This window comes from Musca autumnalis, unplaced genomic scaffold (genome assembly GCF_047663935.1).
Source record: "Musca autumnalis isolate F117 unplaced genomic scaffold, ASM4766393v1 scaffold_2, whole genome shotgun sequence".
NCBI classification, from domain to species: domain Eukaryota; kingdom Metazoa; phylum Arthropoda; class Insecta; order Diptera; family Muscidae; genus Musca; species Musca autumnalis.
Window position 1 is genome coordinate 35741428 of NW_027411755.1, and position 15311 is coordinate 35756738.

General features: G+C 35.8%; 2 protein-coding genes across 2 annotated transcripts; both read right to left on the minus strand.

The window, feature by feature from the left end:
- Window positions 1-842: 842 nt before the first annotated feature.
- Window positions 843-2198, minus strand: LOC141392209 (uncharacterized). Its single transcript, XM_073965163.1, has 2 exons — window positions 1564-2198; window positions 843-1254 (listed from the first exon to the last, which is right to left on the minus strand). The coding sequence occupies exons 1-2, from the start codon at window positions 2196-2198 to the stop codon at window positions 843-845; spliced, it is 1047 nt and encodes a 348-aa protein (XP_073821264.1).
- A 25-nt stretch (window positions 2199-2223) lies between these two features.
- LOC141392210 (uncharacterized) lies at window positions 2224-2646 on the minus strand. The gene has a single exon (XM_073965164.1). The coding sequence runs from the start codon at window positions 2644-2646 to the stop codon at window positions 2224-2226; it is 423 nt and encodes a 140-aa protein (XP_073821265.1).
- Window positions 2647-15311: the final 12665 nt, after the last annotated feature.

Here is a 15311-nt window from a genome sequence, read left to right on the forward strand (position 1 = left end):
TTCCACCTAGCCAAAGCGAGGTTGTGACAGCAATTAATCGGCTGAAAAACAATAAAGCAGCAGGGGCTGATGGGCTGCCCGCCGAACTGTTCAAGACCGGTGGCGAAATGCTGATAAGGAGTATGCATCAGTTAATTACCGAAATTTGGCAGGGAGAGAGCATGCCCAACGATTGGAACCTCAGCCTCCTATGTCCCTTACACAAGAAAGGAGACAAGACGGTGCGTACAAACTACAGTGGCATAAGTCTGCTCCCAATCTGTGCTGTCGTGTGTACTGTGTGAACGTTTAAAACCCATTGTCAATAACATAATCGGGTCAGACCAATACGGTTTTAGACCTGGTAAATCGACAATTGACCAAATCTTCACACTACGCCTGTTGTCGCTTTTATTGTTAAAAGTAACTGTTATTTATTTTACAGAAAAATTTGTATATATAGGACATATTTTCTGACATAAAAGTTTTAATTTCAAATGTGGCTATGTTTCATTTTCGTTTTTGTTTAAAGGGTGGAAATGTTCAAAGTACAAATACTCTAACATTCCCCCCCTCGTGAACCAGATGAGGGTTCACCACCAGATAAATCCAGAAGGGCTAGCTTTGACACTGGTCGACGAGTAACGCCGCTTCGATGTTTCACATCTGCAAATCGGACTTGACCATCCTTCGTTGGGTAAACCTTGACAACTCGTCCCTTTTGCCAATTGTTTCTGGAAAGACTAGCATCCATGACTATTACAATATCATCGACCTTGATAGGTTGAACTTTTTCCCTCCACTTTGGTCTTTGTATAAGCTGAGGAAGAAGCTCAACGACCCATCTTTTCCACAACCGATCCTTAACATTTTGTGCGATTTTCCATTGCTTTCTTCGGTATCACTTGGGTGGCACTTAGACAACCTATTAGAAAGTGATTAGGTGTTATGGGTCCATCATCTTCACAAGCAGCTATAAAATTTGTTCCGTTGTCACTACGCAAGCGTACAGGAGTTCCACGGCGATTAATAAAGTTTCTTAAGCATAGTATCAAAGAATCTGCTGAAAGGTCATTAGCCAACTCTATGTGTGCCGCTCGGACTGTTAGGCAAGTAAATATAACTGCCCATCGTTTCTCAACACGACGGCCTATGGTAACGTTGAATGGTCCGAAAAGATCAACACCTGTATAAGTAAACGGGCGGACAAATGGAGTGACCCTATCGGGTGGAAGTTGACCCATTAGTGGCTGTGTTGGCTTCGCTTTATCTTGTCTGCAAACAACGCAATTCCTCACAACACTTTTGTACAAAGACTTTATTTTTGGTATCCAAAACTTCTGTCGGACGTCATTGATTGTAATGGCCATATTTTGATGGTAATTCTTTTGATGATGGTGTTGCATTATTAACTCTGACACATAGTGTTTTCGAGGCATAATAATAGGTCTTCTGGCATCAATAGGCAGAAAAGCTGCTTAACTTATTCGTCCGTTAACTCTTAGAAGTCCATTCCCATCCAGATATGGGACCAATGGATATAAAGGACTTGATTTGGGAATTGGTTGGGAGCTTTTGAGGTACTTTATTTCATCGGAGTAGCTTTCGATTTGTACAATGCGGCATAACAATATCTCGGCCTCCTTAATTTCTTCCACGCTTAGATAATCTGGAATACGACTTTTTCTAACAAAACGTTGAATCCATGGAAGAGTCCTCTTTAGTTTTAGCAAGGAAGAAAATCTGTCAAATTTAATGACTTGGGTTTCGTTATTTGAAATTAACATGCACGGTTTCAGCTCTTCTTCTTCTTGGAAATCACATCTTTGAAATTCAACATGAGGCCACAGTGATTCGTCATTCCTTAGGAAGTCTGGACCATTCACCCATAAGCCATTATGAACAAATTTCGGAGGAGCCAAAGGGCGAGTGCCAGCATCCGCGGTATTGAGATGCGTTGGAATCCATTTCCACTGACTTGGCTTTGAATTCTTCAGTATTTCAGCAATTCGATGACTCACGAATGCTTTGAAACGACGTTCAGTGGAATGCATCCATTGTACTACCGTTTGTGAATCTGACCAATAGTGTATTGTATTAATATGGAACTCATGGCTTTTGGACACAATCTTCCCAAGGCGTATTCCAAGTACGGCACCTTGCAATTCCAAACGAGGTATGTTCATTAATTTCATTGGGGCACATCGGACTTTGCCCATTATAAATGAAACGTCAATACCAAAATCATGAAAGAAGAAGAAAATCAGCTATGAGCCCGAAAGGATCGAAAACAGACATAGCAATTTTCAGCATTTCTCGCTTGGTTGGAAGACGATTACCGCTTAAAACTTCTGAATTCAAGCCAAAGAACTTTGTCTTAAATTCGAAACAATCGTCCTGTTTGTTCCAAAACATCCCAAGAATTTTATCAGCTGTAGACTGTTTCTCCATACTTATCTGGTTCAATTTTTCTAAGTCTGTGGGGTTCAGGTCAGCTTCTAAATTTTCACAGTTGGATACAAAACCACGCAACTCAAAACCAGCTTTAGCGTGAATTTCAACTACTTCCTTGCATAAACGTAGGGCATCATCTTCACTACTGAAGCTGCGAACAAAGTCGTCCGCATAATGCTTATTGACAATCGCATTGACAGCTTTTGGGTACATGGTAGAATATTCTTCGGCGTTTTGATTTTTTATATACTCCGCGCAACAAGGAGAGCAGATGGCTCCAAATATCATTGAAGTCATAACAAAGTGCTGAATTGGCTTACTACGATCCCCATCTCGCCAGAGAAATCATTAAGCATGTTGATCTTCTTCTCGAATTTTTACTTGTGAAAACATTTCTCTAATATCAGCTTCAACAGCTACTTTACCTTGGCGAAATTGGAGTAGAATCTTCGACAAAGGCTTGGCCTGCTCGGGACCTTTAACCAGTGCAGAGTTCAATGATGTGTTATTTGTTTTGGCTGCTGCATCAAATACAATGCGAAGTTTTCCAGGCTTGTGAGGGTTCACAACACCAAAGTGTGGCAGATACCATACAGGGTACTTGATGTTGGTTACTTCTGTTGTAGATAAGACACGAGCATATCCCTTTTCTATGTTTCTATTTATTTCCAATTTGTACTTTTCAGCAAAATTGGAATCTTGAGTCATTTTATTTTCTATAGCGATAAGTCTTTTTCCGCCATGACATAACTAGGAGGAAGTTCCGGAGGATATTTCTTCCATAGTAAACCAATTTCGAATCTATCACCGACGCGTCTGGTGGTTTATTCCATAGTATCACGCCCAATTTTAGCTTCATCTGATAGAAGAAACTCTGCTTCAGGAGAAGCACCGAAATTTTCGGTGGCAAAATATTCTGTTATCATATTGTACATTTCATCAGGATATTTATGGTCTTTCAAAAGTAAGACTGTAGGGCGTGGTGACGAAAAATGATTTGTTGGGCCATATGCTACCCATCCGAGCTTCATCTTTACGGCTACTGGCGACAGTTCTCCGGCTTCCTTAATGGCGGTAGGAATGGAGAGGTGAACATTATCCAAACCAAGTAAGATTTGTGGTGTGACATCTTTGTAGCTGTCCATAGGCAATTCATTCAAATACGGAAAGGCTTCTTTCCTAAAGGACTGTGTGGGCAAATTCAAATTCTTTACAGTGTAGAGATTCTTCAAGACATGGCGGCTTTTGGGTTCACACAGGCATTCGATTTCACAGTTCACTATGTAAGACTTCTCTGAGACTACATTGTCCCCATACCATTGAAGAGTAAGTGTGGATTGGCGACCTTTTAGACCCAGCTGCTTGGCGATTTCTTCATCCAACAAGGATATTGACGACCCTTCGTCAAACAAGGCATAAATCTTCAAAAAACCAGAAGGACCAGATATCTTAATTGGAATAATTTTAAATAGATTACTTGCCTTTGCCTCACTTCTGCAATTGAGAAGAGGCTGTGACGGTTCTATTGACGAAGCTGGAACCAAATTGTCCTCGTGTAGTAATTTGTGGTGTGGGCGCTTGCATTTATTTATTCCACACGGCTTTTTGGATCGGCACGTTGGTGAACCATGTCCTCTTTTAAGGCAGCGAAAACAGAGCTTTAACTCCTTTACCTTCTCCCATCGCGCATTGACTGTGAGTTCATCCAGAAATTGTTTGCATTTGTATATAGGATGTTGTCCTTGGCATACATAGCATTTCGGTGCTTCTTTCTTATCTTTGTCCTCAATAAGCATGACAGGACACCCTTGTGTACTTACGGATGCATTCAGAGACATGATACTAACAACGCTGGCTAGTTCTCCCAGCAATTTTGAGAAATCGGACATTGTGGGATACGGCTTTAGTGACATACTCGATCTAGCCCGTTCATACTGCTTATCTATTGGAAGCTTATTTGGTCCATACGCTTCATGCTGATCACCGGAATATGTCGAATCATGTTTAAATGAGATCGTATTAACAATTCGGGACGGCCAAATCGAAATTCCAATTCTTGCATTATATTTGGCACGTTATTTGGGTGGATGAGCATAGAAGAAACTGTTTCTTTTGCATCACCGACAAGACATTTTTGCAGACGCATTAAATTATGACGATGGCTCTAGTTAAATGCTTCCGTAGTTTCCTTAAATGCTTCCGTAGTTTCCGTGAACAATGGCCACTCTTCAGGTTTTCCCGAAAAAGTAGGTAAATCGTAAATTTTTTGGACATTGTAGGACGTCATATTTCCTAGAGATGTGGCGCTTGGATGTTCAGAACTTACAGGCACCAATAGTGCACTCGTTTGTTGACGGTTGACTGTTGTGTTTTCCTCCAATGGGACTCGTTCATGGCACTGACCGTTTATTCCATTCGATTGGGGTAATGCGTGATTTGCGGATTGCTGCTGGTGCTTGAAATGACTTTCCAAAATATCGATATCACGGCGACTTTCAGCGACAGCTCTGGTTAGGTCATTAATTCCAGCCAAGATTGCACATAGCTGATCATTTTCGCAGATGCTGGCATGGTTTCTCCTGCATTTAACATCGTGATATTTAACTCGTCGGCCTCTTGAGAATTAGCAGTATCATGATTATCACAGGAAGGGGGAATTTGTCCGGCTGGACCACTTCTTAAATTATACGACATATTTCGGCACAAAGAACTTCTGTTGAACCGTGAATTGAATGCTCACGAATTGGCAATATCAAAAGTTCAATATTTCTGGCAATAATTTCCAACCCTTATTCGTTTGAAAATGAAAACTGATGTTGTCGCTTTTATTGTTAAAAGTAACTGATATTTATATTACAGAAAAAATTGTATATATAGGACATATTTTCTGACATAAAAGTTTTAATTTCAAATGTGGCTATGTTTCATTTTCGTTTTTGTTTAAAGGGTGGAAATGTTCAAAGTACAAATACTCTAACAGCGCCAAATACTGGAGAAGATCCACAAAAGACTGATCGACACATACCACCTGTTTGTCGACTATAAGGCCGCCTTTAACAGCCCAATTCGATCAAAGGTGTTTCAAGCAACATGTCTGAGTTTGGTATCCCTGCAAAACTTATAAGATTATGCAGGATGACATTAGCTAATACAAAATCAGCTGTTAAAGTAGAAAAGAATCTCTCGGTACCTTTTGAAACAAAACGAGTTTTCAGGCAAGGAGACAGCCTATCGTGTGACCTATTTAGCATTCTATTGGAAAATGTCATACTAGAAGCGAATGTATATACCGATAGAGATAAAAATAGCACTATATACAATAAGTATATAATGTTACTGGCCTACGCAGACGATATTGATATAATAGGTCGATCAACTCGATCCGTAACAGCCACCTTTGCGAAAATTGAAAAAAAGTCTGCCAAAGTGGGTCTAGAAGTCAACGGCGATAAGACAAAGTTTGTGGTATCAACACACAAGACGTCCAGTACTCGTAGACTCGGACCAACTGTTGATGTTCAGAACTACAATTTTGAGGTAGTAAATTACTTTATTTACCTCGGCACCGCCATAAATAAAACGAACAACATCAGTTTTGAAATCAAAAGAAGAATAATATTGGCCAACAAATGCTACTTTGGTCTAAGTAAACAGTTTAAAAGTAAAACCACCTCTCGTCAAACAAAACTTACACTCTACCAGACACTGACACTACCCGTACTTATGTATGGATCTGAATCATGTGTACTTGCGAAAGCAGATAAGGCAGAACTTGGTGTGTTTGAGAGAAAAATTCTTCGAAAGATTTATGGACCAATATGCATTGACGGTGAATACGGACGTCGTATGAAACACGAGCTATACCAGCCGACCGACATCGATATAGTAAAACGTATTGAACTACAACGATTGCGTTGGCTTGGCCATGTCAGCAGGATGGATAAAGTTGCCTCCGCCAAAAAGGCATTTGAATGCGAGCCACTCGACGGGAAAGCCAAAGCTCCGAGGGAAAGCCAAAGCTCCGAATATTTTTCGAAAGACCAAGTTGAAGAAGATATCACAAAAAATGGTATCCAAAATTGGAGAAGTAAAGCAAAAAATCTGTGAGTTTGGAAATCTATTCTAAGTTCGGCTTATGGAACAAGACGTTCTGTTTAATATAAAAGCCATCTAACTAAGTAAGTAAGGCGTGGAGTATTTAAAAAATATTTTTTGCTGAGAGTAGTATGGCGTAGAGTCTGTAAAGAATATATTTTTTAGACCATATAGGTGTGGAGTCTTTAAAGAATATTTTTCCTAACGCTATCTAGACGTGAAGTATTTAAAGAATTTTTTTCGTAACACTACCCAGGCGTGGGGTTTATAAAGAATATTTTTTCCCAAGACTATCAAGGGCGTGGACTTTTTAAAGGATATTTTTTCCCAAGACTATCAAGGCCGTGGAGTTTTTAAAGAATATTTTTTTCTAAGACTATCAAGGGCGTGGAGTTTTTAAAGAATATTTTTCCCAAGATTATCAAAGGCGTGGAGTTTTTAAAGAATATTTTTTCCAAGATATCAAGGGCGTGGAATTTTAAAGAATATTTTTTCCTAAGACTATCAAGGGCGTGGAGTTTTTTAAGAATATTTTTTTTTCAAGACTATCAAGGGCGTGGAGTTTTTAAAGAATATTTTTTTTTCAAGGCTATCAAGGGGGTGGAGTTTTTAAAGAATATTTTTTCCCAAGACTATCAAGGGCGTGGAGTTTTTAAAGAATATTTTTTCCAAATAACATCAAGGGCGTGGTGGTTATAAAATAATATTTTTCCCAAGACTATCAAGGGCGTGGAGTTTTTAAAGAATATTTTTCCCAAGACTATCAAGGGTGTGGGGTTTTTAAAGAATATTTTACCCAAGACTACCAAGGCTATCAAGGGCGTGAAGTGTTTAAAGAATATTTTTTCCCAAGACTATCATGGGCGTGGAGTTTTTAAAGAATATTTTTTCCCAAGACTATCAAGGGCGTGAAGTTTTTAAAGAATATTTTTTCCCAAGACTATCAGGGGCGTGGAGTTTTTACAGAATATTTTTTCCCAAGACTATCAAGGGCGTGGTGTTTTTAAATAATATTTTTCCCAAGACTATCAAGGGCGTGGAGTTTTTAAAGAATATTTTTTCCTATGAGATGAATCTTTAAAGAATATTTTTTCCTAAGGCTATCATTTTAATCTCTTTTTCTGCAATTGGTTACCCTCCTTTGCTTATTCGCTTACGCCACCATAGTGATGGTGACAAAAAGTACGCCACAGCAAAACAAAATTCATGATGCAAATATAATTGGATTAAAGTATTACGCTAGAGAATGGATTGTTGTTTTGCCTTTCTCGTCGAAAAGGGACGCAAGTCCAAATAAGCAGACACGGCCCACAGCATCCACTGTGGAAATATTGTTGCTGCTGTTTGGCAGCAATAAGTTACGCAGGAAAACACGTTTACAACTATAGAATTGACATGTGACAGCCCAGGGGACACAGTATTTGTATTACGCTGTCCATAAAAACCCAAAATCTGAAACCGGAAAAAACACTCCAATGCTTTAAGTGAAAATAGACTACCAACCACAATGGCCCCGGGACAAACTTAAACCAAAACGCTTAGGACTCACGTGTAAATGTGTTCAATAATAAATTAATGTAAAAATGTGTATTTTCCTCCATTTTTTTTTTTTTTTTTTGGCAAAAGGTAGTTGACATTGAAAACGTTGTTGTGTAAGAGACCTGCAGAATGCACTTTTGTGATGGAAATCCATGCTGGCAGGTGAATTTATTTTGTGAGTTTTTTTCTTCTAGGTGCAACGTGACTTGTTTTGTGGACTAGAATGTAAACACAAAAAAATGAAGAAGAGTAGTTTTTGCTGGCACTGAAAGGGCAGTGAGCTTTTATTCGTTGGCATTTTATCAAAAAGCTACTGGATGATTTAGTGGCACTTAACAACACGTTGCAAATAAACATGTTTTTGGGGTAGTTTTTAGTTCGGAATACAAATTAAAATTTCAACGTGAGGTGTACGAAAGAAGAGAAGATTATTTTTCTTTGGCACCTTAGTGCGAATGAGTATTGGCAGAAATTATACGCCATTTGGTTCATAACAGCGTATACATGCTGACATTATGTATACGGCCTAATGCACTAAATAAAATAAACAAATATTTTTTAAGGAATATTTTTTCCCCAAAGGCCATTAAGGCATGGAGTTTTGAAATAATATTTTCCCTAAAGGCCATTAGGGTGTAGGATATATTTGTATTGTCTTGAGATATCAAATTTGTAGGAAATTGTAAATTAAATTTCCTAATTATATATCTTTGTGTGTTTCTTTGCGGTGTTTATCTCAATTTTGATTTACCACTTTTCACATCACAATAATAAAAATACTCCAACAACAACAGTAACTAAGCTTAGGGGAAATCAAGATAAAAGAAACCGAAATATAAAATGAAAATTCAATAAAAGCACAAAAAAGCTATGCGAAAACTTTCGTTCAGCCGCTAAGAAGTTTTCCACCCAAAAAAATCCACCGAAATGTTGATAATCAAAGTGAAAATCACATTAAATGGAAACAACAAAAGCAAAAAGATTGCAACACTACCAATGAGAGATATTACATCTGGCATAGCACAGCGAAAGGGATAACGTGTGAATTCCAACAAATAGGATGCCTAAGGATATGTGAAGTGTTCGTTTGTATAGCGGGTGTTGATGTTGAAGTGTTTGCTACGAAGCAGGTGGTGCCAAATAACAAAAAATTCTATGAAACCCGAAGGAAATGTTCAAAACTAATTTCCAGCTAACATACATGATGGCAAGAGGATGTGCAGGATATAGGCGACTATAAGCACCACTATAGTGTACAATAGGAGAGATCCGTAAGCATGGATTTTTTAGAGTACTCTTTATGAACCAAACAACGGTTGTAAGCTGAATTTTTTAACGAACATTTCGGCTTTGATGTAGGGTACAATAAAAAATCGAAAATTTCAAAGAATTTATTGCGCAGTTATACGTACTCTGACACTTCGAGATGGTTTATTTGGCATATGAGTTTATTTTCGGGGTTTTTAATATCAAGGGAAATTTTCTGTTGAAAACAATGCCAACAGATGTTGGGTTCTTCTGGATGCGTGGATGGCGGGTAATCCAATATGTGTGTTGAGTGGGTGATATTGGTAGTAAAGGCTTGCTGCCTTGCAATTTCAATTTATCGTTGTATGTTGAGCTCATGGTATTGGCGGAAAGTTTTAGTTATTGGATCAAATAGTTTGGTATCATGACAAGAAAAAGAAAATTAATCTTTTTAAAGTTTATACAGTAGAGATTATATGAAATATAATACGCCTTGATAGCCTTTAAGAAAAATATTCTTTAAAAATTCCACGCCTCGATAGCCTTTAAGAAAAATATTCTTTAAAAATTCCACGCCTTGTTTGGCTTTAAGAAAAATATTCTTTAAAAATTCCACGCCTTGTTTGGCTTTAAGAAAAATATTCTTTAAAAATTCCACGCCTTGTTTGGCTTTAAGAAAAATATTCTTTAAAAATTCCACGCCTTGTTTGGCTTTAAGAAAAATATTCTTTAAAAATTCCACGCCTTGTTTGGCTTTAAGAAAAATATTCTTTAAAAATTCCACGCCTTGTTTGGCTTTAAGAAAAATATTCTTTAAAAATTCCACGCCTTGTTTGGCTTTAAGAAAAATATTCTTTAAAAATTCCACGCCTTGTTTGGCTTTAAGAAAAATATTCTTTAAAAATTCCACGCCTTGTTTGGCTTTAAGAAAAATATTCTTTAAAAATTCCACGCCTTGTTTGGCTTTAAGAAAAATATTCTTTAAAAATTCCACGCCTTGTTTGGCTTTAAGAAAAATATTCTTTAAAAATTCCACGCCTTGTTTGGCTTTAAGAAAAATATTCTTTAAAAATTCCACGCCTTGTTTGGCTTTAAGAAAAATATTCTTTAAAAATTCCACGCCTTGTTTGGCTTTAAGAAAAATATTCTTTAAAAATTCCACGCCTTGTTTGGCTTTAAGAAAAATATTCTTTAAAAATTCCACGCCTTGTTTGGCTTTAAGAAAAATATTCTTTAAAAATTCCACGCCTTGTTTGGCTTTAAGAAAAATATTCTTTAAAAATTCCACGCCTTGTTTGGCTTTAAGAAAAATATTCTTTAAAAATTCCACGCCTTGTTTGGCTTTAAGAAAAATATTCTTTAAAAATTCCACGCCTTGTTTGGCTTTAAGAAAAATATTCTTTAAAAATTCCACGCCTTGTTTGGCTTTAAGAAAAATATTCTTTAAAAATTCCACGCCTTGTTTGGCTTTAAGAAAAATATTCTTTAAAAATTCCACGCCTTGTTTGGCTTTAAGAAAAATATTCTTTAAAAATTCCACGCCTTGTTTGGCTTTAAGAAAAATATTCTTTAAAAATTCCACGCCTTGTTTGGCTTTAAGAAAAATATTCTTTAAAAATTCCACGCCTTGTTTGGCTTTAAGAAAAATATTCTTTAAAAATTCCACGCCTTGTTTGGCTTTAAGAAAAATATTCTTTAAAAATTCCACGCCTTGCTAGCCTTTAAGAAAAATATTCTTTAAAAATTCCACGCCTTGTTTGGCTTTAAGAAAAATATTCTTTAAAAATTCCACGCCTTGTTTGGCTTTAAGAAAAATATTCTTTAAAAATTCCACGCCTTGCTAGCCTTTAAGAAAAATATTCTTTAAAAATTCCACGCCTTGTTTGGCTTTAAGAAAAATATTCTTTAAAAATTCCACGCCTTGTTTGGCTTTAAGAAAAATATTCTTTAAAAATTCCACGCCTTGTTTGGCTTTAAGAAAAATATTCTTTAAAAATTCCACGCCTTGTTTGGCTTTAAGAAAAATATTCTTTAAAAATTCCACGCCTTGTTTGGCTTTAAGAAAAATATTCTTTAAAAATTCCACGCCTTGTTTGGCTTTAAGAAAAATATTCTTTAAAAATTCCACGCCTTGTTTGGCTTTAAGAAAAATATTCTTTAAAAATTCCACGCCTTGTTTGGCTTTAAGAAAAATATTCTTTAAAAATTCCACGCCTTGTTTGGCTTTAAGAAAAATATTCTTTAAAAATTCCACGCCTTGTTTGGCTTTAAGAAAAATATTCTTTAAAAATTCCACGCCTTGTTTGGCTTTAAGAAAAATATTCTTTAAAAATTCCACGCCTTGTTTGGCTTTAAGAAAAATATTCTTTAAAAATTCCACGCCTTGCTAGCCTTTAAGAAAAATATTCTTTAAAAATTCCACGCCTTGTTTGGCTTTAAGAAAAATATTCTTTAAAAATTCCACGCCTTGTTTGGCTTTAAGAAAAATATTCTTTAAAAATTCCACGCCTTGTTTGGCTTTAAGAAAAATATTCTTTAAAAATTCCACGCCTTGTTTGGCTTTAAGAAAAATATTCTTTAAAAATTCCACGCCTTGTTTGGCTTTAAGAAGAATATTCTTTAAAAATTCCACGCCTTGTTTGGCTTTAAGAAAAATATTCTTTAAAAATTCCACGCCTTGTTTGGCTTTAAGAAAAATATTCTTTAAAAATTCCACGCCTTGTTTGGCTTTAAGAAAAATATTCTTTAAAAATTCCACGCCTTGTTTGGCTTTAAGAAAAATATTCTTTAAAAATTCCACGCCTTGTTTGGCTTTAAGAAAAATATTCTTTAAAAATTCCACGCCTTGTTTGGCTTTAAGAAAAATATTCTTTAAAAATTCCACGCCTTGTTTGGCTTTAAGAAAAATATTCTTTAAAAATTCCACGCCTTGGTTTGCTTTAAGAAAAATATTCTTTAAAAATTCCACGCCTTGTTTGGCTTTAAGAAAAATATTCTTTAAAAATTCCACGCCTTGATAGCCTTTAAGAAAAATATTCTTTAAAAATTCAACGCGTGTGTAAATTTTGGGTAACAAATATTTTTTAAAACTCCACGCATTGATGGCCTTTGGGTGAAGAATATACCCAATATTCAATTTGATTCTTGTAAAAAAAAATTGTCAAGGTCAATCTCATTCACGGCTGTTATTTTGTATGAATGAAATTATTTTTTTTTATTTCAATATTTCTTCGTTTATTAAGGAGGAACAAAAATAATTATCTGCAAAAACAAGGTAATTATCATACTTCTGTGAATCTACTTTGGCTTGGCTTTGAGGCTTTATGCATTAATTGTTTTTATATTTAGCGTTAATAAGAATTTTTAAATGGAATTACGATTCTCTTTGTTCTTCTAATAATTAGACAATGATGCCTGTAGAAGTCGTTTTTATAATAATAATAAAAAAAAAACAAAATTAAAAAAATAATTGGTTGGAAATTTAGTTTTTTTGTCTATAGTCAAAAAGACGGTAATAAGGTTTCTGGTAATTCAATTTGTTTTTTTCAAACAAAAAAGCACTTATAGCCACTTTTATTGAAAAAATTTTGTATATAAAAATTGACTTTAGATGGAAAAATATATTTTAAAAACTTGACGCATATGGGGCTTCTTGAAAAATATTCTTTAAAAAATTTACACATATGGGGCTCCTTGAAAAAATATTCTTTAAAAAATTGACACATATGGGGCTTCTTGAAAAAAATATTCTTTAAAAAATTGACAATTATGGGGCATCTTGAAAAAAATATTCTTTAAAAAATCCACGCCTATGGGGCTCCATGAAAAAATATTCTTTAAAAAATCCACGCCTATGGGGCTCCATGAAAAAATATTCTTTAAAAAATCCACGCCTATGGGGCTCCATGAAAAAATATTCTTTAAAAAATCCACGCCTATGGGGCTCCATGAAAAAATATTCTTTAAAAAATCCACGCCTATGGGGCTCCATGAAAAAATATTCTTTAAAAAATCCACGCCTATGGGGCTCCATGAAAAAATATTCTTTAAAAAATCCACGCCTATGGGGCTCCATGAAAAAATATTCTTTAAAAAATCCACGCCTATGGGGCTCCATGAAAAAATATTCTTTAAAAAATCCACGCCTATGGGGCTCCATGAAAAATATTCTTTAAAAAATCCACGCCTATGGGGCTCCATGAAAAATATTCTTTAAAAAATCCACGCCTATGGGGCTCCATGAAAAAATATTCTTAAAAAAATCCACGCCTATGGGGCTCCATGAAAAATATTCTTTAAAAAATCCACGCCTATGGGGCTCCATGAAAAAATATTCTTTAAAAAATCCACGCCTATGGGGCTCCATAAAAAAATATTCTTTAAAAAATCCACTCCTATGGGGCTCCATGAAAAAATATTCTTTAAAAAATCCACGCCTATGGGGCTCCATGAAAAAATATTCTTAAAAAAATCCACGCCTATGGGGCTCCATGAAAAATATTCTTTAAAAAATCCACGCCTATGGGGCTCCATGAAAAAATATTCTTTAAAAAATCCACGCCTATGGGGCTCCATAAAAAAATATTCTTTAAAAAATCCACTCCTATGGGGCTCCATGAAAAAATATTCTTTAAAAAATCCACGCCTATGGGGCTCCATGAAAAATATTCTTTAAAAAATCCACGCCTCTGGGGCTCCATGAAAAAATATTCTTTAAAAAATCCACGCCTCTGGGGCTCCATGAAAAAATATTCTTTAAAAAATCCACGCCTATGGGGCTCCATGAAAAAATATTCTTTAAAAAATCCACGCCTCTGGGGCTCCATGAAAAAATGTTCTTTAAAAAATCCACGCCTATGGGGCTCCATGAAAAAATATTCTTTAAAAAATCCACGCCTATGGGGCTCCATGAAAAATATTCTTTAAAAAATCCACGCCTATGGGGCTCCATGAAAAATATTCTTTAAAAAATCCACGCCTATGGGGCTCCATGAAAAAATATTCTTAAAAAAATCCACGCCTATGGGGCTCCATGAAAAATATTCTTTAAAAAATCCACGCCTATGGGGCTCCATGAAAAATATTCTTTAAAAAATCCACGCCTATGGGGCTCCATAAAAAAATATTCTTTAAAAAATCCACTCCTATGGGGCTCCATGAAAAAATATTCTTTAAAAAATCCACGCCTATGGGGCTCCATGAAAAAATATTCTTTAAAAAATCCACGCCTATGGGGCTCCATGAAAAATATTCTTTAAAAAATCCACGTCTATGGGGCTCCATGAAAAAATATTCTTTAAAAAATCCACGCCTATGGGGCTCCATGAAAAATATTCTTTAAAAAATCCACGCCTATGGGGCTCCATGAAAAAATATTCTTTAAAAAATCCACGCCTATGGGGCTCCATGAAAAAATATTCTTTAAAAAATCCACGCCTATGGGGCTCCATGAAAAATATTCTTTAAAAAATCCACGCCTATGGGGCTCCATGAAAAAATATTCTTTAAAAAATCCACGCCTATGGGGCTCCATGAAAAATATTCTTTAAAAAATCCACGCCTATGGGGCTCCATGAAAAAATATTCTTTAAAAAATCCACGCCTATGGGGCTCCATGAAAAATATTCTTTAAAAAATCCACGCCTATGGGGCTCCATGAAAAAATATTCTTTAAAAAATCCACGCCTCTGGGGCTCCATGAAAAAATATTCTTTAAAAAATCCACGCCTCTGGGGCTCCATGAAAAAATATTCTTTAAAAAATCCACGCCTCTGGGGCTCCATGAAAAAATATTCTTTAAAAAATCCACGCCTATGGGGCTCCATGAAAAAATATTCTTTAAAAAATCCACGCCTCTGGGGCTCCATGAAAAAATATTCTTTAAAAAATCCACGCCTATGGGGCTCCATGAAAAAATATTCTTTAAAAAATCCACGCCTATGGGGCTCCATGAAAAATATTCTTTAAAAAATCCACGCCTATGGGGCTCCATGAAA